At 38.4% G+C, this 23,901-nt stretch overlaps 2 protein-coding genes and 1 long non-coding RNA gene across 4 annotated transcripts in view; all 3 read right to left on the reverse strand.

Moving 5' to 3' along the window:
* poln (polymerase (DNA directed) nu) overlaps positions 1–12,357 on the reverse strand; it is a 31,494-nt gene extending 19,137 nt beyond the window's left edge. Inside the window, exons 1-12 of the mRNA XM_072459432.1 lie at positions 12,351–12,357; positions 12,039–12,175; positions 11,882–11,950; positions 11,625–11,685; positions 11,463–11,527; positions 10,042–10,125; positions 9,727–9,819; positions 9,536–9,592; positions 8,481–8,537; positions 7,791–7,856; positions 2,969–3,026; positions 1,299–1,376 (exon numbers count right to left, since the gene is read on the reverse strand). Coding sequence (XP_072315533.1) covers positions 1,299–1,376; positions 2,969–3,026; positions 7,791–7,856; positions 8,481–8,537; positions 9,536–9,592; positions 9,727–9,819; positions 10,042–10,125; positions 11,463–11,527; positions 11,625–11,685; positions 11,882–11,950; positions 12,039–12,175; positions 12,351–12,357 — 832 coding nt within the window. The remainder of the gene's footprint in view (positions 1–1,298; positions 1,377–2,968; positions 3,027–7,790; positions 7,857–8,480; positions 8,538–9,535; positions 9,593–9,726; positions 9,820–10,041; positions 10,126–11,462; positions 11,528–11,624; positions 11,686–11,881; positions 11,951–12,038; positions 12,176–12,350) is intronic.
* Positions 12,358–12,359: 2 nt separating this feature from the next.
* LOC140372029 (uncharacterized) lies at positions 12,360–13,911 on the reverse strand. Its single transcript, XR_011928512.1, has 3 exons — positions 13,245–13,911; positions 12,542–12,693; positions 12,360–12,463 (listed from the first exon to the last, which is right to left on the reverse strand). It is a non-coding gene; the product is annotated as an uncharacterized lncRNA (long non-coding RNA).
* A 4,220-nt stretch (positions 13,912–18,131) lies between these two features.
* haus3 (HAUS augmin-like complex, subunit 3) lies at positions 18,132–23,049 on the reverse strand. Of its 2 annotated transcripts, none has more exons than XM_072458653.1 (5): positions 22,026–23,049; positions 21,698–21,907; positions 20,483–20,715; positions 20,146–20,380; positions 18,132–18,416 (listed from the first exon to the last, which is right to left on the reverse strand). In XM_072458653.1, the coding sequence occupies exons 1-5, from the start codon at positions 23,001–23,003 to the stop codon at positions 18,198–18,200; spliced, it is 1,875 nt and encodes a 624-aa protein (XP_072314754.1). In that variant the 5' UTR covers positions 23,004–23,049; the 3' UTR covers positions 18,132–18,197. The 2 variants fall into 2 exon arrangements, with proteins under 2 accessions (XP_072314754.1, XP_072314753.1); XM_072458652.1 differs by having other exon boundaries at positions 20,098–20,380.
* Positions 23,050–23,901: the final 852 nt, after the last annotated feature.

Genomic DNA, 23,901 nt, shown 5'->3' on the forward strand with positions numbered 1-23,901 from the left:
TCTATCTGAAGTATATATAAAGCTTATAAAAGTTTAGTTTGTATGCAGGAACAGACTGTTGCTAATACATAAATACAGCTTGGAATGGAGTATTGCTTGTTGGTACTACCATGTTTGGTGCATGTATTGTATTGTTACAATTCAATACATATAAAATTGCTGACTGTAAATGTTTAAAGTATAAAGAGAGATTGTAGTTTTTCCACAGCAGACTGGACAAAACGGCTTCATTTATTTTTTATTTCACTTGCCACAGCAACTTGCGTGACAGTACGGCTTCTAAAAGTTATAGACAAAAGCTTAAGAGCACAGCGTAAACCTGTGCCTGGAGAAGATGAAATGACCCTGGGGGCTGCGGTTAGTGATTCAGGAAGCAGGAATCGACAAATTGTGTGGCCAAGAAAAAGTGCAGCTAAAGGTGGAGAGAAGGGGTTGGTGCATTGCACAATGCAATACCTCAACATAGTAAAACAGGATGTTTCTTGTTATGTAATAGTCAAAGGAATTAGTAGAATTAGTTTCCTCATGGACCACTTGTGGTAAAATTTTACCCTCAAATCCATAATCTAAAATGTTGAGTTTTTGGATAAGGCCAGCAGCCAGTATCGTTAAACATAAAAGTGGTAGTTGAACACCCACAGCAGTAGGTCTGGTTTTGGAAAGGACACGGGAGGACATGAAGATGGTGTGGGCATGCTGTGCTCTCATCCCACCATTGTCCTCCTGCTAACCCCAGTGTAAGCAGCCTCTTATGTAAGTGCAGCACAACCCATTAGCCACAAAAAACTCACAATGGATCAGCTCTGGCTGCACAGCATGGACCACAGATACACTCTGGCTTGACCTTTGCACAAATTGACTGGGGTCAGGTTGGTACACAGAGCAATATAAACTGTACAGTACATTTAGTGTAGTGTTAAATTAATGATTCAAATACATGCCAAAATAAATATACTTTCAGATTAAGCAAAAATAAAGCATAAACAAAAAATAATAATTACCATCTTCATAACCTAAGGGACACTATATTTCTGCTCTCAAAGAATGTACAGAGTTATGCTGATGTGACAAGCTCCTGTTCACAGCCTCCATACTTTCACTTCAGAGGCATACAAGCAGAACTAATGTTTATCAAAGCAATGGTTCCAGTCTCTTAGGTTCAGTTAAAGACTGCGTCAACATGAAGGCAGTGCATGGCTGAGCACCTGAGGGCAACTAAATCCACAATAACAGATTTTAACATAACATATTTAGCTGTGAGTAAAAACACTGCACTGCCATAGTGTGGCTAACTGCACCTGCAGAGAGGAAGGTCCAACCCTCTTTAGGAATGAACATGGCTCGAGGATGGACAGTCACAACCGCATCTTCCTTTCCTGAAAAAAAAGTTTGGATTAAAAATAAAGGCTTTTTTTCCTTGGCCAGCTAGACGGCAAAAACATTTTACAATTTAGATTTGTTTTAAACAATGCCGTTCTTTTCAATGCACCACTCTAATTGGATGTTGTTGGCATTCAAAGAGCATTTTGACAACGCTTACACAAGCCAAAATAAATCATTAAGCTTTTATTAAGCGCAGATCCTTATTTAACATTCGGCATTCTTTCCTGGTCACCTGCTTGTGGATGTGTGATTAGGGTTAAATTAGCAGACAACTAAGGGCTAAGAAATTCCCAATATAGACAGTAGACACAACACAGATGTTAAATTAAATCAATTGAATATCAATCAACTTTATGGACTCATTTTAGAGGCATATCCAAGCAGGTCCAGACTATCTTTGCTGCTGTGAAGTGCTGACCAAACTGCAGAGGAAATAATGGGGTTGGTTATAGTGAACCATCACATCCCTCGTCAGCATGATGCAAATACCTCACACTACAGGAGCGGGCAAATAAATACGTGCTGACAAGGGAACAGTGGCCATGGTCACTGAGAGCAGTTCACACCTCAGACTACTGTATATTATGTGATAGGGGCGGGGGCAGGGGAAGAGAGGAAGATGCTGAAGAAGAGAGGGAGAGACTAGAGAGGGAGATTTGATGATGAAACAGACACCGATGCAGCAAAGGGCCTGCCCAGCCAGTCCCTTCTACATTCTGGTCAGGCAAGCAAAGAGCCGTCTTAAAGTGATTGAAAAAAATTACAATTAAGTTACAAATCTACGCTTTATTTGTTTATTAACCATTCAATATTTATCCAACGTGGAGCAATACTTTTGTTTACTAAAATTGACAGCTCTTTCAATTCAAATAATATTTTCCGGCTTTCTTTATCAAACCGTAGTGTAACACCAACAGCAATCAGCAATTGTGAGACAAACCATGAGCTTTCCTTTCCATCCAGTGTCGATTTAGCATTCAAGATTGACATGACCATTTTACTTCTGTCAACAAAAGGTCAAAATAACTTGTGGCTGTTAAAAATTGTCGCAATGCTTTGCGTAGAATGTAAAGCAAACCGCAAAGGGCACGTGTATTTATAGTGTTTGACAAATAAGTGACTTGGAAATTAACTTGAAAAGGTTAGCTCATGACAAATGTGGTTTCATAAATGTGTGTTGGTCAAGTATAGGGACTGATGAAACATTGCAATCAACCACACCCAACTCTAAAGATGAATTATTGGTTGATAAAATTGTGGAACTGTGTAGGAACAATTTACACACGTACAGGGTTATTAACACTGCAGGTTTGATGAGACTACATTATCAGATCAGACCATAAAAAGTTGATTACCTTAAAAGTTTTGGCTTATGCAGACAGTATAAATCGGCAACGTGGATGTACCTGCCCATTTCAAATTATTAAGACACATACTCACTGTTGGCAAAGGCAGCTACATTAAATGAGCCCTTATTTGTTACATCACTTGCCCGAGAGACATTTAACTCACCCACACACCTACCTCGACACATTCATCTTTCAAATTACTGGCGGAAGGGATTTTTTTTTTTTTTCACATTTACCTGAGATGAACAGCTTCCTGGTCACTTGCAGAGGCTGCCTTGGGAGAGCCTGGAAGTTCTGGTAAACAAAAACGGCACACAATCAAGGCTTTAACAAGATAATAAAATAATAAAAGACTGAGTTTCTGCAGCTATTTTTTAATACTGGGCGAAATAATTAGTCCAGTCATTTTATATGGCTTTGTTATAGTGAGTCATCTTCTCACAAATCTACAGTTATACAGGTATGTATTCTTTTGTACGCGTTATCACCCTTAGAGCATAATTATGATGCTTTTCGCCCCCAAGGCAAAATGTAAAAGACTGGGCAGCATCAGAAATTACATTTATATCCATGTAAACAGCAAATCGAAGCCTTTAAAAAGTGAATTTATGGTACGGATTATAAATAAATGCCCTTGGTGTTAGTATTGCAGATTCAATCAATCAATTCAAAGAATCCACTCTATGAGATTGATTTGTATGAGATGACTTACGGTTCATAACTAAGTCCTAGCGGTGATTAAAAAGTACATGTACTTTATTTGCTCAGGGCTACGACTACAGCTGTAAGGTGGCCAGCCTCAGAGAGAAATCGACTCGCTGCTTTCTCTGTCCATTTATTATTCACAAGGGGAGGATAAATGCAGGACTGCAGAGGTAGGGCGTGGACAGTAGAATCCATGGGGCGCATGCCAAGGGAGGGGGCACAGAAAACGTGGCCTGCAGCATGTGTCAGGGCCAGTGTGAAAGGTGCAATCCAACAACAGTGTGGGCAACTGGCTGGTGATTCACTGTCAGATGTGAATGCTCAGCTTTTCCCACAATGCACCAAGCTGTAGTGACAATAGCACAACATTTTATCGTTGCAGGACAAACAGCATTTTCTACTTTCATAGCATAGTGCATCAAATGTTGACTGAAGATAAATAGTGGCAATAACATTATCTAATAAATTGTTTATTATGATCAACAATGTCTAATCTCTATGCATTGCAACGTTGATGCTAAATGTAAAGTGTCATTTGATGCTAAAAAGTTAAGTGATGCATATTTTTGTGCTAAACAGCTAAGAATATTCGACCAATGTGCAAATGTTACAACAAATGTTTTTTAAACTAAGCCTCAATCTGTGTGGCTGCAGCTACCTACATCTTGTTTTGTTTATGTCAAGGCATTCACTAAACTGCAATCTGTTTCCTCCATCTGAGCATAGCTATCTGTTTCCACATAAAAAAGCACAGGAGTCCAAAGACTGCAGGTAGGATGCAAATCAGAGGTAATAAACTCAACAGGAACAGATTGTGTGGTAATCATAAAGAACGATCTTCTTATTTTAATTACGTTGGTGTGTGTTATGTCGAGCTAACATAAATGCCTTTGTTTTCACTCTGTTGTACAATGCAAATAACACACATACACAGACAACATGAATATCTCCTCTGGCTTATTGACTTTAAGTGGATCTTCAAATCAGCAAAACAAAATATTCTTCAACTGAATAAATATAGCAGTTTTTGCCTATTTACTTGTAATTGTCATGTTGAATATCAAATAATAACTGCTTTAATATGTTTCAATGTTTGTTAATATGAGCCATGCAACCAGTGTAAAAATGTTATTCAGTTTTAGTCTTAGTTGTTTGACAAAAATTATTCTTCGTTTTAGTCGTCAAAAATGTCTTTTGTCAATATCTATAATAGTTTTAATCAACCAGAAAATATATATTTTATTTCAATTATAGCAATAATTGTCAATCATTGGATGCAAGAGAACAGCACTGCCGTTTGTTTATTTATAAAACTCTCATTGAAGTTTTGCCTGATTATCTTTTTACAAGTTTACTGAACATCAGATCAGGTATTCGCCGAATACTTAATTATGTTAGAGTCTCACAGTCAATACAGAGCTAGGGACCCATGGAATGAAGCTCCAAGGATCTTTTTCATTTTTGATTATATGTCTTTTAATTAATTTAAAGTCTTTTTAAAAGACTATCCTAAGTACCAGTGCTCTTGTTTTAAGTAATAAAATAATAAAATAAATTTTCAAATAAATAATAATAGTATTCTATTGATTAATTTATTTAATATTCATTGGTATTTTATCTATAGATCTTGTTGCCCTCCCTGTATAAATAAAAGTTATAAACTATGTACATATAGCAATGCACTACAATTCAAGATACAAAATTTTGGGGCTCTTCACGATAGTCCAACATCAAGAACTACCATTTGTTTGCTCTGTACTTGGAACCATCGGCCCAACATATTAGATAATAAGAAAAACTCTGAGTCGGCTGAGCCATTTGGAGGAAGTTGAGAATCCCTGGGTGAAATCTGTGCTTTTGACATGGAACAAGCTAATCCAAACAAATTAAAAAAACATGTTAAAATCTTAAATTGGATAGAAAAATTATAAAAACTGGACTGAATGGGACTTTTGTTTTGAACTTTCTTTTTTTTTGTTAGATGCCACACCTATCCTTTTGTTTACTTCTGGTCTTGCCCTGTTTGTTTTTGTTTTTGATAAGAATTTAAATTAAATTAAATATATATATATGTGCGTGTATGTATCTATATATATGTGTATCTATCTATATGTGTATCTAGCTATCTATGTGTGTATCTATCTATCTATCTATCTATCTATCTATCTATCTATGTGTGTATCTATCTATCTATGTGTGTATCTATCTATATGTGTATCTAGCTATCTATGTGTGTATCTATCTATCTATCTATCTATGTGTGTGTATCTATCTATCTATGTGTGTATCTATCTATATCTATCCATCTATCTATACATCTATATATGTGTATCACCATGTAACTAATACTCTGTTCTTCACTCCACAATTGGCTGGCTGCTGCAACTTGAGACACCACAGACAATACACCTGGATGCGTTAATTAGTTAGATGCAGTTAATTTAGGCCTCAGCCAATACTTACCTTATGTTTTAGTATTAACTGGACATTTATTGAACACGCTTTCAAAGAATTCCTCTGTGAATCATGGCAATAGAAAATTAATGATTTTTTTTTTTTTTTATTAAGTTGAAATACTGTGCAATGCAGAAAGTTGTTTTATGGTAATTGTTTTTAATTTATAAAGGCCAATTCATTGTAAGGCACAACATCTGATGGAGTATGAAATGTCTGAACCTAAAAGAAGTTTGTTCTTGTAGCTATAAGTGCAAGAACAAACATATTGATTCTTATGAAGTGGCCGTTAGGGCAGGACTAATCTAGCTGTATGAAATTCTAGCTGCTCTGACATTCAGAGGTGTCAACTATTCTCAAATAAATGATTGAAGATCAGTCACATCGGAGAACAAATCATCTTTTTCAAATGGCAGTTTAGCAACTAGTCAAACATAAACCACTATAACACAGTTAGTTGACTGTAATGGGGAGTAGCCTAGCTGGCAGCCTGGCACTGAAGGCCCTGAGCCCCAACAGGTTCAGACATATTTCAAAACAAAAAAGAAAATACAGCTTCAAAACATTTCCGGAATAATGTTTTGTAAACTTTTACATGGTTAATGGAACCTCATTGGGGGAACTTATTGTTTATAATTTTAAAACCTTAAAAAAAAAAAAGAAGAAGAAGAAATCGTACATACAATGGTCCTTTCTCAAACAGGCCCTTTTCACTTGCGCCGTACCCTACCACTTGACTAGTCCTTATGTATTTCAATGATGTAGTGTAGTGAATAGTGCATGCAGCAAAGAGGAGAAGCAAAAGTCTAAATTAAGACGGCTAGAATGTGGAAAGTTAGCCAAACTGAAACGGACTCTTCAGAGTGAACATTGTGCAGTCAATAAAGAACACTTCTGAAGTGCTTAAATCAACATTAACGACTGAATACAAACCGGTCTTAAACTAGTTCTTGATAAATGTTACAGGCCTTTAAATTATTGTTAATTACGCAAAGAAAGAAATAATACTGAAAGTTATTATAGACAATAGCCCATTATGTAAGGGATACCTATAATACAATCAATTGAGGGATATTAATGCCGTATCAGAAAGACCTGTCATAGGGATACAATTGGCCAACTTGATTGCTGATACTCTTGCCCATAAAAATGAACTGAGCAGCACCTCTTTTCATGCAGAATAAGCCTCTCCTAAAATCTGCTCCAGTTTATGACAGCAGCATCACTTCCATTGAAATGGTTCTTCTCTGCTTGGCATCTCTGAGCCTAAGTTATACGCTAAATCCTTTCTGCCACAATCCTAATGGACAAATGCAACATCACAAGCTGTTGACTGGGTGAATAATGCCATAATTTTAAACTTATTTTTGTGAGGTTGTCAGTACCCTGACAACAACCTCCCAAAAATAAAAAATAAAAGAAAATTGACTGAATATTTAAAACATTAATTTTACTCAATTATGCAACGTTAATAAAAGACAAATTGTATAATATTTTTAATTACATTGTAATGACTTATATGCTTCCTCGTGTAAAGTATTAGAAGTAAAACTAGACAGGAGATGGGTTTGCTTTGACCGGACCTAAAACAAATCCCAGTTGCCCATTACAATCTAAAAGTCAGTGAGTGAGATGAAAAGTCCAATGTCCCCGCCATTGTGGCTGCCTTAATACACCGTTTAAAAGCAAAGTATAGCTACTTACAGAACCACATTTAGGCCATGACAAAATGGTATCAATGTATACTACAACTACAAACACTACAAAAACAAAAACTTGCATGAAAAAGTAACAATTTATGTACTCATTTATAGTCCTGATTCAGCACCATGGCTAGCTCTACAAACTGAAATGCCTGTTGACTGGATTTCAAAACAGCTCATACTTCTTATTACTTACTGGATGTGAAGCTGAGATTCTCCCCGTCACTACACTCGTCTGGTGCCATGTGGAGGAAATGTAGTTCTAAAAGAAACCAAACAACAGTAAACTGAAAACAACTTTTTCAATACTTGGTGATGTTGTCAAAGTCAACAAAAAAACAACAGCTTGTGGCCATTATGACTCGTCGGTGGACTGCCAGATTCCAATTCTGAGTGCAGCTGTTTGAATGCAGAATTTAGTGCTTATTTCATCCATACAACTATAAAAGCAATATGTTATAATGCTGTCTGGAGATCTCAAAGAAAAAGACATGTGATTGGTGACCACTACAAAAGGTAAGACAGACAGATTCATTTGCAGCCTTGAATGAGCCCAGACAAACACAAGCTGCTGCTGTTTTGTCGTCAGGGAGAGGATGCCCATGTGGAGGGACGCTCTGCCACAAAGCAAACTGTTTATTTTCTACAAAGTGAGTGAAGTCGCCTCACATACAGAGCTATCAAAGCATCTGAGCATATGAACAAGAATAAGGAGGTCTTTCACACCTTTGCAGCCAAGAAAAAATAAATGCGTTTGGGCTGCATTCATACTGAATATCCTATCGCCAAATAAATACATATGTTTGAGAATAACACAAACAAGTATTTGCAGTAACTGTCAATAATCCTGTTTTGATATATAGTTATAAGTCAGTAGATGCATCACCTTTGTCATCATGCATGAAAGAATCCCATCAACAAAAGTGGACTTGATCTTGTGGATCTACAACACAATAGAGATTTATTTTCATCAAACAACTCTTAAGACACTACCTTGCAACCACATACTGATAACACTCTGGTGGTGCCAAGAGTCTCTAAAAGTACTGTAGGAGGTAGAGCGTTTAGCTACCAAGCTCCTGTGTTATGGAATCAGCTCCCGACCCATGTTAAATATGCTGACACAGTCTCTTCATTTAAGTCCAGGCTTAAAACGTTCCTCTTCGAAATCGCTTATGGTCAGAGTAGTTAGGAACAGAAAGATAAACCCACAGCTTCAGCTACGCTGCCCTAGGAGTAACTGTGCTGGGGGAAGTATGACAGCTTGAGCACTATCCTCTTCTTCTTCTGACTACTTATGCTATCAAACAATATTTATTTTTTGATTCCACTTGCAAACTGTTCACCGCCTTCTTTTCTTTCTCTCACTCCTGAGGACCTGTGGACCCAGATGCCCCTCCCCTGGTGAAGTGGTCCCTGCCCTGTGTGGACGGTCCCTCATCTGCCTGAAGAGTGGCTCCAGTTCGCCTCAGTCGGTCCCTCTCCTGCCTGAAGAGTGGGTCCAGCTCGCCTCCGACGGTCCCTCATCTGCCTGAAGAGTGGGTCCAGCTCGCCTCCGACGGTCCCTCTTCTGCCTGAAGAGTGGGTCCAGCTCGACTCAGACGGTCCCTCTTCTGCCTGAAGAGTGGGTCCAGCTCCAGTCTCCTCGTGTCCGTCTGTCCGTCTGTGAGAGTCGGATCTCTCCTTCACTGGAACTCCTCCAGGTTTCTACGCTTTTTTCCCAAAGAGGTTTTTTTTGTAGTTTTTCCTGGCCGAGAAGGAGAGTCTAAGGACAGAGGACCCTGGGACATCGTCCCTCGCCACCACAGACATTGTCTGACTCCATCGCCACCACAGACATTGTTGATTCATTTCTCCCTGTGGCCCTCAGAGGCAACTGTTGTTGTGATTTTGGGCCTTACAAAAATAAATTGATTTGATTTGATGATGAACATAAGATACCTGTCGATACTCCAAAATTATTTTTGGAAGAGGGTGAAGATCCTGAAGTTGTAACAACTGTTGGTAAATAATATATAATAAAAGTAGTTATATGCCATTCACAGTATGTCTATCGTATTACTGTGCAAATTAGCAGTTGCACGCCAAAGCAATGATTTGAAACATAGGTTCTAGTTGAGGTGAAATCCTACTGCAGCTTCTGATGTGGACTGCTGTTTGTTGATTGTCTTAGGAAGCTTCTTGTTTTCACATTGCTCATGCAGACGTAGTTTCTCAAAAAGAACCTGCAAGCATATAAACAATATAAACAAACAAAGATGAAAAGATCAAACACTAATATAATACAATTCTTAAAAAATAATGTGGTAGATAAGATCATTACTGTTAGTGATAAGTTGATTTTTGAGTACACAATACAGTAGGCAGATGGCATGACAGCAACAAATTGACTTGATCACCACATCTAAATAAATACTCATCCATGTAAAAATATGAAATACACATACAGTACGTAGCTGAGTGCTGCTGGTGAGCAAGAACATCTGTCCAGCTGCTTTGTGGGCCTCCTGCTCCAACTGTTTCATCTTTGTCTGACACAGAAACAAGTCAAGTGGAGAGTTAGTACTACAGGTCAATCATTTGGAAACTATTTGAAAACTCATTCAGCCTCATTCCAAAAAAAACAACAAACATCTGGTCTGCAATAACACTTGTTTGGACCATTCCAGCAGACTGACTGGAAGAGCATGCAACAGGTACAAAAGGGAGAGGAGGAAAAGCTTGTTAAAAGACATGAGTAGAGAAGAATCTGTGAGCTAGCCTAGATCAGTGTTTCCCAAGCAGGGGAACTGGGCCTATTAAAACAATTAAATTGATTCAATCGTTTTAATAGGCAATATACCAGCTTTCAGATTTACAGTTAATTAAGAAACACTGGTACACCATACTCTGAGGAGTACAAGACAAAAAAGGTTGCAAAACACTGAGCTAGATGACAATGAATGTGAAGTGATAAATTAAAAAGGCACTGAGCAGAAGGGTCCAGAGGTAAAGGCGAAAGCACTTAACACATAAGAAGCTTTAATAAGATGTTTGAGAAGCAGAAAATCCCAGAGCAACACAGCAAATGATGATAATGTAACTAAAAATGAGGAAAATAGAAATTCAGTCAATACAAGAGCTGATTCTTGTAGTTCATATAACATATTTACACACTTTTAATCAAAAGTGCTTGAATTATGAGAACATGTAATACTTCAGCTGTTTTTGGTCACACCTGAGCTCAAAGAACCAATATTGTACATTTATTTCTCAATGTTTACAAAAACAAAAACGTTTTTTGAATGCGGTGATTATAATTTTGCTGAAAACACGACTGTACCAAGTGACCTAGTAGTTTGTTAAAAATAACAAAAGCTGTTAAAAGTTTACATATTAAATACAATATAATTAAATTAATCTAAATTATTGCCAGTATTATATATACCGGTAATGTGAGCTTTGCATTTGTAGGTTGACAGTGATCCTTTCTTCTGCAGCAGCAACTACAAAAGACAGGCTTCCCTAGCCCTCATAAACCCCCAAACTCCAAACAGGGACAACAACAAGCCCCTGCCGGTACTAGCACCACTTCTGAGGCCGAGTTGTTACCATCAAGGCCCAAAAACCTACAGCAGTGAGTCCAAAGCATGTGTGGGGTTTTTAATGTAGTCAACGGAATTCATTTACTTTGGATGTAAATGGGACAGCTCCCCTGAGGACAACCACTAACCACATCACTAATGTTATGCAAGACGAAAGTCTTCAATAGTTACAATCTGTATATATTTTTTTTTACTATTTCAAAGGCTTACAGTTTAAAATATTTGTGTTAAACATAATGGTTTGATTATGTTCTTACTGATTTAATTAAACAATTTTTACTCACCCCCAGCAGGTCAGATGTTCTTCTAAGAGCCTCTTTGTCAACATTGATGTGGCCGACTTCCATAGCTGAAACAGCAGGCAGCAATAATGATAAGATTACATATTAGTCATAAGCGTATGAATAATTTTGTAATGTAAAAAATCCTATAGCAAGACTCCTTACATGCAAGCACTGGGATCATTTTCAGCTCCATGTCGACGTACAGACTCCACAGCCCCTGACTCTAAGCACACAAAGATACTAATTTAAATGAAATATTTCTGCTGGGGTAATTATTTTGTAATGAATTTAAAAGTACTACTGGCAAAGATTTTGAACATTGCTGTTTGTTATTAAAGTCAGTCTACTACACACACAACAAACCAGACACGTGTACATATGCACACAATCATGTTATTGTTACTGTGTTCTGCAGTTACCTGAAGTTTTGAACATAACTCTCTGTTCAACTTGTAGAGAGAATAGAGACCAGTGATGATTTGCGAAACCTGGTAATGAGATGGGAAAAAAATCTTGAGTTCAGATCAGGGTGTTTTCTTTCCATTAACGTAGGTGTGGACTGTCAATGCCCCTAACCTTCTTGCTCTCCAGGGCTGGTGTTGTGCGGGGATTTCTACAGTGTTTATTGAGAAGATCTTGGAAGCAGGTGGCTGGGTCTATGGGGTCCAAGAGCCAGCCTGACAGCTGGGGATCCTGGATTTGACAGCCTTCAACTACAAATACATAAAATAATTATTAGCGGTAGGTCTCAGGTCATTTCTAGCATCATTGCAGCAGCATGAACAAATGGTTGAAATAAACCATAGATTATAATTATAATATATTTGTGGCATATTTTACAGAGTAAAAGTGCATAATTGTCATGTAGTTGTATTCAATGCATGTTACGAGTCATGCCTTGTTTCCACGTGAGCCCCCTTTTGTAAAACTGCAGAAGCACATTCTTGGCTTTGTAGCACACCACCAGTTGAGAAGCTGAAAATACTCGTAGCAGCAAATCTCTGTGGGAAAGAGGAGCAAGCAACTCTTTTGAAAGCCCAAAATTTAAACAGTAAAATATAGAAAGTAACTGTACAGACTGCTGGAGCTGGTGTGTGGAATGCTGGGCCCAGGCAGGTGCATGCTCTAGCTTTAAGTAAACCACACTGTCGTTTGGCCCTAGAGTTTCCAGCACAGTGTCCATGTCAGTCTTGAACAACAGGAGAAGGCCGCACACAGTCTGAGTCGGCTTCTTTACAAAGAATAACAAAGAGAATTCAAACATATATATATATATATATGTATGCATGTATATACACATATATAAACATATAGACAGACGAACTTTGAGAGGTACGGGACCCCTATAATATATGATATTATTTGTGTTTGCACAATAATCTTTTCTTTTTGAAGAATTTAAGGGGACTTCAAAAGGTTCCGTAGAGGCTATTCAAGATTAAGTATAATATATATTCTAAAATACATTATAGGTAATACATTAGTTATTTAGACATTATTTTGACATATTCCTTCATGTATTAGCAATCAGATAATTGTCCTGCATTTGAGACAGTCAAAGGACCTTTTTCTATTATCAAGTTGTTTTAGATTAATAATGCAGTTTACAATGAAAAACAAATACCTGTACCTGTTTTGTATGTATGGGTATCACAAAACCATGTGACTTTCAAAACAGCAAGGGGTGAAAATTATTTTCATCTATGATCTTTTAATCCAACTATAAATACTCATTCAAGTTACACTTGTAGTTTTTCAACTTGTTTAGCTCGTGCCACCTACCGGCTCTGGATCCAGCTGCGTGGTCCCATCGCGGAACACCATTGTAAGCACCAGGGCCACTGACTGCTGGGCCTTCTTTACAATGGAGTCCATATCATCTTGGCTCATTTTGGATGCGTCTGTCACTCTTGGATCAGATGTCATACTTAATGTTATACATCCAGGTTTGGACTTGATTTGGATCACAAACTCTTTAGGTTTAGGACCTGGTCGATTTTTTTCTGGTCCATGTTTGCTAGGTTTAGTAATAAATCTGGACTGCTTGGGAGATTTACAATCAGCAGAAGCATAGCACTCTTTAATTTCTTCATTGCATTTTTCTTCATGTTGGCAATTGGCAATTTTATTGTCATTTGTATTTTTCCTTGCGTCTCTTTTCTGCTCTTGAGAGGATCGAGGTGGTTCCCACTTTGGGGGGGGTCGTGTTGAACCAGTTTTTGAAGAAATCTTATTTACCAATTTTGGCTGCAGTGCTTCATACTTTCTTTTCAAAGTAAAAGAAGGTTTCAAGGGTAGCGGATGGGGCAATTTAGATGTAGAATGAAGTAAATTGGAGCATTCATTCTGTGCCATAGAAGAGGAAATGAAGCAATGGGATGAGGAAGGCTTCAAAGGTGTCACAGCAGTTCTTTCTTGTGCATAGTTCATATTATCCCATTGAACCTTGTAAGGAACCTGGATAGGCAGTCGGAGAAACAGTGTTACTGATTATTGATTGCAATCATCTTCAAATAATCATCTTATTTCATTGTATGGTCTTATTGTTTCTTTTTTTAAATTGTGATCTCTGTACTCTCTACATGAAAATGAGGGTCATCCTCAATGAGATTAAATAAAGGTAAAAGCACACCTCTGTCATGGCACAAAAGTTGTAAAAGTATGACATGGAAGACAAGATTACCATAACCACTAAAATGGAGCACACTTTTGATAGATGTAATATAAAAACTTACATGAACCAAGTTCCTCTTATTTACTGCATTGCTATGGTCTAACACAAAGATGCAAAGTATTTATTTTCCCAAGAAAAAAACTTCACCCTTGGGTAACCCATGATTTTTGCATAATTTCTATTCTTCAAAACACCACTGCACACAGAATGTTAACAGTAGACTCTGTGTATTCCCTATATATGATGTGCTGTGCACAAATTCAAGTGGCTGTCAGCACTTGACACTGCATGAAGGACTTTCCTTGGGAGCATCTCCCGCATTTCACTGTAAACACAACCCGTTTTTTTGCTGACAGTCATGAACCCACCCAGGGTGCTGTGCTACAGGATATAGATAGAAAATCAAGGCAGTCCATGGCCCGTGGCCCAGTGCTGGGCAAAGCACTGTGGGTGACGGAAGGATTCTGCTGCTGATACAATGAAAATCAGCTCCTGTTTCAGGCTGTCTAAATTCAACATGGAAAATATTACAAAGTTTGGTTTGAACTTCTTTGTAGAGACATGCAGGTTGCATTTCCACCACCAGGAATCGAACACAGTGTTGTTTTATTATAATATAAAACAATTTTGCATGGACGTACTTTTAGGTTGATCAGATGTTGTTCTGCATCCTTTGGAACAGATGCATTTGTGTAAACAGCGTCATTACATTCACAGGACTCTAAAGGCGAAGTCAAGTGTGAATCCTCTGAAAAAAGATAAAAGGTTTCAACACATTTAGTAAATAGACCTTGTCCCTGAGCCCTTGTGTAAAATAAACTATGATCAGCAGCTGGTTCTATATGGAGTATACTTCTCAAAACTCAACAAACCATGCAACTTGTTCAGTGAAGTTAACTCAGAACTTTTAGAGTAGCTAAGATATAAGCTCCCACCATGACTGTTGAGCCTGTAATATGAGGCCACATCACTGCAGATTATCTGCTTTGTCTTGTCATCTCCTCTTGTGGACAGTGGAGGGAAAATGTGACAGGATGGGATGCTGATATAATATAATGTACATCACAATTCCTCTGGTATCATGTATGACCAAATGTAAAAAAAGTAATTATAGGCCAAGAGCCAATTTTAATTCTAGCTTTAACGACGATTGAACCTGGGCAAGATCCTGGTCTAATAGCAACCTCTGGTGGTGAATGTTAACAAATGCATGCAGATACATACGTTTAAGTACAAGTACCCTTTTGATTTATTAAATGTTTACACTCAACAAGCAAAGACTTACCTGATAGTAAACTTTCACTTTGGTTGTTTACAGAAGGCATCTTCAGTTTCTTGCCCTTTAAGATTAAGTCTTGGCCCTTAATGTCAATATCTATTGCTTTGCTCAGCCTGTCTTCAAGTTTAGTATCTGAACCACCATCTGGTACTGCCTCATCTGCTTCCTTCACTGTTGCCTCCTCTTCTACCTCTTCAGACTTTTCCACTTCCACCTCCATCACATCAGTGGCCCCTCCTGCCGTCAGGTAGGCATCAGCCATATACAAGAGTACATTTCTTGAATCACTTTGTATTAGTGAACTTCTTGTTGGGGGGGTGTCAGATGTTTTAATTACTGATACATTAAAGCAAACAGGCAAGTTATAGCTTTCATTTACATCTTTACTTTCTGGTATAGGTGGAGAAATCCTGTCTTCCCTCAAAGCTGGTTGCACAAGTCTCATTTCAACAACTGGAACTTGGGTGTGAGTGTCATTGTCACAGACTTGTTCTTCCTCTTCGACTTGAGAAATATTTTCACAGACATCAAGCCCTTTTGAAAACATTAGATTGGTAAGATCCAATCCACATTTCAACTCATTTTCAAGAGCTAAATTTAATCTAATTAGTTTAGTTGTTCCAGATGAATCCCTTTGTGAGATATTTTCCATTCTATCCATAGCAGGCCAGTTGTCTATCACTGAACTATTCATTTCACATAAAGATGGAAATATTGGGTCCTCAGATTTGTCTTGTTGACAGAGTGTCCTTGGGTACAATTCATTAAGACCCTCTAGCGGAAATGGGATTGTAAACGGTATTTCTTTAGAGCTGTAAGAAAGAGAAAATACAAAGCAAACTTCAATAGACAATCCTAACATTTTGCGCTAACTTCACTACTTATTTGTATGTAGATTGCATGGTCATCTATCTGCATTAATTCATTTTTCATTCGTTTACAAAACAATATCATAATCCAAAGATGGGGGCACAATTTTTGGAGTCATAAAATTTTACTTAATTTGTGTGAGTGTCCAAGCTATGACCCGGGGCAAAATGCAGCCATCAGGCTTCCTGCTACATTGGCTTAAACAACCAAAAGTAGTGCTTTTTTTTTCTATAAAATTAAAAAAAAATCTCCTAGGACAGCCAAAATAACAATAATCTTGATGTGATACAGCCTTTGTTTAATGTTCCATGTCTTATTAAAGCTGTGGAGCTTCAACTACATTGATTAAGTTCATTGTCAGATTGAGATCTGGGTTAGGGTTAGATGCTTCTATATTTTATGCTGTAAAACCAAACATTTATGCACAACTATTGGGGATATGGAACCTGAACCAGTAGCTTATGGTAGTATAGTTCCCCCATTCATAGAAAATGGGGAACATAGGTATGCACCAGTTGTCTGGGGCCCTCCAATCCGTTTACCCTATGTTTCAAAATGCAGCCCTCGGGGAAAATTGTTTCGACAACCCTGCTCTAATATCTTGTAATGTTAAAAAACGGTTTCCTTTAGTCTTTTTCTTCTTGAGGATGTAACCTGCCTTAGTAATTACATTTTTTATACATACCTTTTCCAAGTTGTCACCTGTTGTTCAGAGAGACGTTGTGGAGTTTGCAGAGACAGGGTGCATTGGTCAGTTTGAGATAAACTAGTGTCCGTCTCCACTTGTCTGTGGAGTGAGGCGTCCCAACAGGGGGAACGTGAGGCCTGAGAGTACTTCCACTGGGATCTATGTCAGGACAAGAACGCACTGGTCACTTGAATCTAAACCAGTGCAATGAAGTACATATATTACAATTTTAATGACCAATCTTACAACAAAGCACTTAAGACTTACTGGGAATTCCTCTCCTGAATTGTGAAGCTTTGAGACAAAGGCTCCCACTGGCCGCCATAATGCCCATTTCTCACTGACATATAGAATTAAAGACAATATTATACATATTTAGGAGCATGTCGACCCAACATTAGTTAGGTTGATTCTAACAACTACAAATAATATACCAATTGTTAAAATTACAGTTAGTCTCATGTCAAAATCCGATTACCCAGAAATGTTATCTTTTGATGCGTTTACATGCCCAAGAGAAATCTGATCAACACTTAGTTACATGTGTAGCAGTTAATCAATGTGTTTTTAGAGTAACTTTATTTGGAAGGCAAAGTGCAACGAACTTTAAAATACATCCTTCACTTCATTTTAGACTTTGCCACATTAGTTTGCTTTGTGAACAGAAGTAAATCTGATGACTTAATCAAACAATGATCAGATTTTTGGTTTGCATATAAAAACATAGCCACTGGTCTTCATCTTTTTCAGTATTTTAAATATTTAGCCGCTGTTCTGTACTCTTGACTCACAAAGATGATTGTCTTTGGAGTATCTGGGGTTTTGGCTAGCCGCATGTCGCCTTTGGACCTGAAGAGCCTGTAGGATCTTCTGGCCGTCTAAAGATAACGGCCCTGAATACAACCTAGAGTCGGACCTCTCCTTCACATGCCACATGAGAATTGTCTCTTCGTTTTCAGTGTGTGGTTAGTCTGTCAAAACATTAACACAGAAATAGTCTGTTTATTTCATGTCCCGGGATCTGTAAATACGGCCATTCATTCATTAAACATTACAACTGAAATGAAACATTCATTCATGTATTTATTTATAATTAACAGAACAAAACACAAAACTACACATTTCAGGATTGTTACATATTCTGTAACATTAAATCAATTTTAAAAAGTATAAAGGTATGAAATGAATACAGTAATTCAAAACCCTTAGGTGTACAAATAATTGCTAGTCTCGTATGGACATTTTGGTCTCCAAGTCTTCCACTACTTTCTGCAGTAGTCTGGCATCTAAATGGAAGTAGATATACAACTCCCTCTCCCGTCTAAGAAGTCTGTTGCGATCCAGCTGCAAACGTTTGGATTTGACATCGCTCATGATTTCTTGCATTACTTGCTGCAGACTCTGCAACTGGGACTCAGCTTTCAGGAGCTTTGTGCTCAGTTCCTGTCAAGAAAATACATGGAATTAAGGACCAACTTCAAATGCGACAATACAACCAAATAGTGGTGCCAATACAGACAAAAAAGTCATCAATAAAAGTGGCTCTCACCACTGAGCCCCGGTTGCCCCAATATTTAACACATTTTGTCCAGATGGTGCAACATAACATAAAAGCTTACCTCCAGACAACAATATACATTTACAATTGCATTTTAAAAGATTTGTAAACGGAAATGTAGCAAACTACCAGTTTTCCACACTATTTGTAAACCCAGTGGACCAAAATAGGAAGTGAGTTTAATAACAGTGCAAAGCCTTTAAGTGATGAAAATATTCAAATTAGTGCTATGCGTCTATCAAATAGTTTAATTGCATGTAGTATATCATATATTCATTCATTTGCAATTCTTGTCGTGATCACATGCAATGGTATTTATTTATTTTTATCTTTATTATTATTTTTCCCCTCCATCCCTTGTTGGGAAATGGGAGGTTTTGTCCATAGGAGTTTTTATTTATAAGAGATCTTCTACTGAGAGTGTTTTTCAAACTTCCTATAAGTGATCTGTTCTTTTCTTCTGTATCTACCTCTGTATCTACCTGCATTGCATCAATGAAATTTCCCCATGTGGGACAATAAAGGATTATCTTATATAACTATAATATTTTGGTTCATAAAGGGCCCTTTTAGTCAACAAGATTTGTAGAAATGGTCAAGAAAGGGATGCGGCTTTCACTAAAATATGCTAACCAGTATTATTTAGCAAAATAAACAGAAAAAAGCACAACGGATGAAAAGGCTCAAGAAATAACTAGCATGGTGAACAAACTTTTCAGGCTGAATTTACGTTCCAGATCTAAAATCTATATCAGAACTGTGTAGTAGCCTATTCAATAGGAATTAAAAAAGGATACTTGATTCGTAAAAGCATGCATTGCAATTTATCGGCCACTAACTAATTTTTATTTAACATCACATTTGGTTTTGCAATTATTTGTGTAGTTTTCAACCAGTGTGACGGGAAATACAAGTTACCGTAAAGTATTGTGAGGTGTGCCTTGACATAATGTCCACTTTGAGTCTTGAACAGATTTTGTACCAAAAAGATATCTCTGATAGAGATAGAGATATATAGCGTCGCCATGGATACACAGAGTAGGCAGTCCCTGTGCACTAAGTACATGCATGCGTAGTAAAGGCTCATTAAAAAGATTCATCCAAAAATATATTGTGAGGCAGAGAACTGAACGCCACTGTAGTTGCACTGTCCTGCGCCTGTGTCTTCGTGGTCCTCGGAACAACTTGCGGATTAAATTACATTAAGGCCAATGCTTTCTTTAATTGAGAAAAGGCTCGCTAAATTAGCACTAAGCTTTAGTTCCTTCTTTGAAAAATCACGAGGGAGGCATAGACCCTTAAGTGGTCCGCTCTGTGAACACACTGGGCAGGACACAGCGCAAGTGAAGCTAACGGCATGTTAATGTGCCCAGCCCTAATTCACACAAGGAAGCATGTGTGAGTGATAAAATAGCACCACCGTATACACCACTGTGCGATCAACTCTTAATTTAAAGTGTGCTTTTGGCCTCAATCTCCACGATGTATAGTACAAAAGGACTCACATTGATGGTTACTTTGTAAATCCACTGAATGTTTGTGAGTGTGCAGATAGAAAACACCCACCTGTGCGTTTGGACAGAGCTGTGGTTGGTCTGAGGCCAGTGGACGTACCTGAGGCCCTAAAACCAGCTGCTGGAGCTCTGTGTACATGGCCCTGTGCAGCGCCTCAAAGTCACCATGGAGACGTGCTCCTGTGTAGAACTGCTCATGACCAGATCCTGCCAAGGCGTCTCGAGTTGTCTTGACTTCTGCGAACAGGTCCCAGGCAGCCTGGTTTAAGGCTTCATATGTTCGAAAGGGTTCGGATCGACCACTGTTAGAGTTATGGTCAAGAATATGGAGCAATCTACGAAGAGAAATTATACATTTTGAAACCTGCCACTTATGCAGGTGAAGAGTTAATCTATATACCGGGTGAGCATTAATATTATATTTTTTAATTCCCTACCTGCTAAATGCCACATCCTTGCTACTGATAATAGGATTAGGTCTAGGATTGATTATCAGCTCAGGGTGAGCTAGTGCATCAATTCTGAGTGATGCAGCTTCATTGTCTTTCACCAGTTTGCTGCAGACTTCTTCCAGCTGCTCCAAGCAAGTTCTCCACCTTCTCAAATCCATCTCCTGAGCCAAATGCAGCAGATCAAATGATGCCTTTTGACGGAGGAGGTAGTCACGCACCTAGTAGGGTATCAAAGCAGGTGTAGAATTATGTACTGAAAATGATTTAAAGTACATATAAGAAAAAAATAACTGGAAAGTATTTAAGGTTAACAAAATGTAAAAAAAAAATTCAAGGTTTATTTTTAGAGAGAAACATGAGTGTGGTCTCTAGTCTGTAGGAATTTAACAAATATCTAAGAAATGTACAATGTGAGGTTATGCACCAGCATATATGCTTTTATTTTGAAAAAATGCTCATCAACATGAGGGGTATATTTATAGTTAGCGCAGCTGATAAAATGCATTTCTTAGCTTTGTTCAGCCCAATTCTTTTGTTTCGCTTAAATTAATTTTACAGGGCAAAACATAAATTGTAGTTTCTCCGTTGTTGCTGCAATATCTTTAATCTTTAATGAGGAAAAGAATGAGTTCAACTTAAATATGATCAAAGTCTGTATTAGTGATAAATGTGAGCATAGCCTGTAGGCTTTATTGGACAAGACAGCTTAGGATAAAATGGGGATGAGAGGGAAGGAAGGGAGGAAATGTTTGGGATTCGAACGCACAACACAGCGGCTGGCTACACATGGTGCCTGGCATGTGCTTAACCACTTGACCACCGGGCAACAGATGTCAGGTACTAACACAAAATATTTAGCAGAGATGTAGACATTTAGGTTTGGCATTAGATTTTAGCAGATCTTTCCCCTTTTTCCTTTTATTGTGAGCTCTTACAGGAGAAAACCATTTTTGTGCCACTCACTGCTAAAATTCAGAAAGCTATGGTGGAATTTATCTGCATATTAGGCATTTGTCGTTAGTTTCAGGAAAAAGGAAGGGCTTGTTATCAGTTCCTGTGTCTGTCTTTAGCAATATTATTTAAATGAAAGATTAATTGATTGTTCTTCCTCCGATGGTGATCGATGGGTGGAGGAGTTTCTCTCTCACACATACAAAAACAAAACTGAAAAAGAATATTAAAAAACTTGTGTGAACTTACCTGGTTCTGTCTTTGTGTGTAGTAGTCTTGTCGAGCTAGCTGCAGTGCCAGGTCTCCTCTCACAACCGGGACATTGACCTGACGGGCAGACTCTCTCAGGGCCACAGGGACTGGCCCTTGCAGAAGAGCCTCCAGTTCTGCTTCCACTGCCTGCAGTTCTTTTTTCAGCACAACATCACGAATGTGGAGTGAGGAAGACATTGAAATGCTCTGATTGAAATAAAAATAATAATGCATGTACAGGTGAGGCTAAAATAAGGGTAGAGTATATAATTTCATGACAATGTCAACTAATTAAATTTTGAAAATATATTAAAAAAAGTTCTACCTTGACATGAGAGGACTTCTCAGAGAGCCAGTTCAGCCCAGTTTTAAGGCTCGTTTCCTCAGCTAGAGCTTGCATCAGCTGGTAATGGGCCACTATATGAGCCCACTGGAGTCTGGCCATTTCTGTCCTCCTCCGCTCAACCACCTGCTCCTCACAGTCTTTGGCCATACTGTGCACACCCTCTTCCTCATCCTCACATGAGCTGAGGTCCAGCAGCTGAAGGCTCCCTGAATAAGAAGCCTGGACAATATCAGTGATGCCTTTGAAAAAATGCTTCTGTGTGAAGGCAGCAAGTGTTTTGGTATTAAGCTCCTCCTGTTGCAGATAGGGATCCAAAGACAGCTGGGAGAGCAGGACAGAGGGACACTGGGAGACGGTAGGTTCATTTTGTCCATTTTTTTCACGTCCAACATATGAACCGACATGTTTCACCTCCTCTGTCAGACTTTGTAAAACTGTGTTAGTGTGTGCATTTTGAGCGCCAACTGAAGCATTCATCTCCTTTAATTCACTTGCGGTCTTTTCCATTTCTGCAGCAAGCCGCAGGTCCACATCAGCCCGTGAGGTCGCCATAAGCTGTAATCTGTTATAGCGTTTTTGCTTCAAGTCCTTCTCTTTGCGCAGTGCTTTCAGCTGCGTTTCCAAATCCTCTGTATTCACTTCTCCATCTGGTGCAAACACCGAGGACGAAACAGAGTTCACGGTAGTTCCATCTGACAGCCCAATGGTTTTGAGGACATCCCCTAAAGCTGCCTCATCCAAAATAGGCTTACCAGACTTTTGTAGCTCCTGGAAGGCACAAGCCTCCTCCAAAGTAAGGGCATTGTTAGAGTTGAGAGTTCGACAAACAAAGTGCAAAAAATGAAGGTTCTCAGGAGCACAGTCAAACAGCCAGTCAAACTCTGATGCCTTCAGTGATGGAGCACCAGGGAAACCCAAGCGGCCCAGGGCCTCCACAAACTGCCCACCATCTAACATTGTAGTGCTGCAAGCTTCACACGGTGTTGAGTCGTCACAAAGTAACACAAACAAAAATATTTTAAATAAAAAGGGAGAGATTCAAATAATATACATCAGTCTTATCATAATAAACATATATTACATTTATATAAAAATGTGAATTCGTAATGTTACCCGCAAAACTCTCAAATCTTGAAAAAACAACAACTAGCATTTACAGAGACATTAGCCTATTAGCTCTAGGACGTTTCAACGTTGTTGCTGTCAACAACAGCATGGGCACGTTGTCAACTGTCGTAAAGCAGAAGTAATACATACATACATACATACATACATACATACATACATACATACATACATACATACATACATACATACAAACTGTCGCTGATATATGATTAAACGCCGTGGTGAAGTAGAAGACTTACAAAGTGAGATACTAGTCGCTTTCGTCCACGTCCAGCACGATTGGCCCGCCAAACACTCAAACTGACGTTACGTAAACGTGCCCACGTAAACGTACGTCCTTACGGTAGCGTGAAGGCGGGCTAAGCCAATCATGTAAAAAGAACTGCGCCCTTTGTCCCGCCTCTCTCCGTTTGGGTTTCATGCAATGTTTCTGCTTTGTCTTCAACCTCTACTTCTCTAGAAAAGGAGTGAGTACGTAATCGTTTCAGGGAATATTTCCAAATGTGGTGATGAAATATCAATACTTCTTCCTCGTAGAGACTAGTGAACACTGAACACTACAGATCCTAACACTGCCGCTTTTATGCATGTTGTGGTTGTGTCGCTGTGTATGGATCATGGATGTATTAACTTATGGTATGGATGCACAGGTAAATTAAAGATAAGATAATCCTTTATTTTCCTCATATGGGGAAATTTCATATATATCTAGCTATCCATTTGGCAA

The sequence above is a fragment of the Eucyclogobius newberryi genome, unplaced genomic scaffold (genome assembly GCF_026437365.1).
Source record: "Eucyclogobius newberryi isolate DKJ021-1_F unplaced genomic scaffold, fEucNew1.0.hap1 SCAF_22, whole genome shotgun sequence".
NCBI lineage: Eukaryota > Metazoa > Chordata > Actinopteri > Gobiiformes > Gobiidae > Eucyclogobius > Eucyclogobius newberryi.

What these genes read in the sequence shown, in the direction of transcription:
- haus3 (XM_072458652.1), bottom strand. Translation starts at nt 23,003, where the DNA reads ATGTTAGATGGTGGGCAGTTTGTGGAGGCCCTGGGCCGCTTGGGTTTC. An exon ending in AGAAGTCCTCTCATGTCAAG is followed by an intron (nt 21,908 to 22,025) that starts GTAGAACTTTTT and finishes TATTTCAATCAG; the next exon opens with AGCATTTCAATGTCTTCCTC. An exon ending in AGCTCTGTCCAAACGCACAG is followed by an intron (nt 18,417 to 20,097) that starts GTGGGTGTTTTC and finishes TTTTCTTGACAG; the next exon opens with GAACTGAGCACAAAGCTCCT.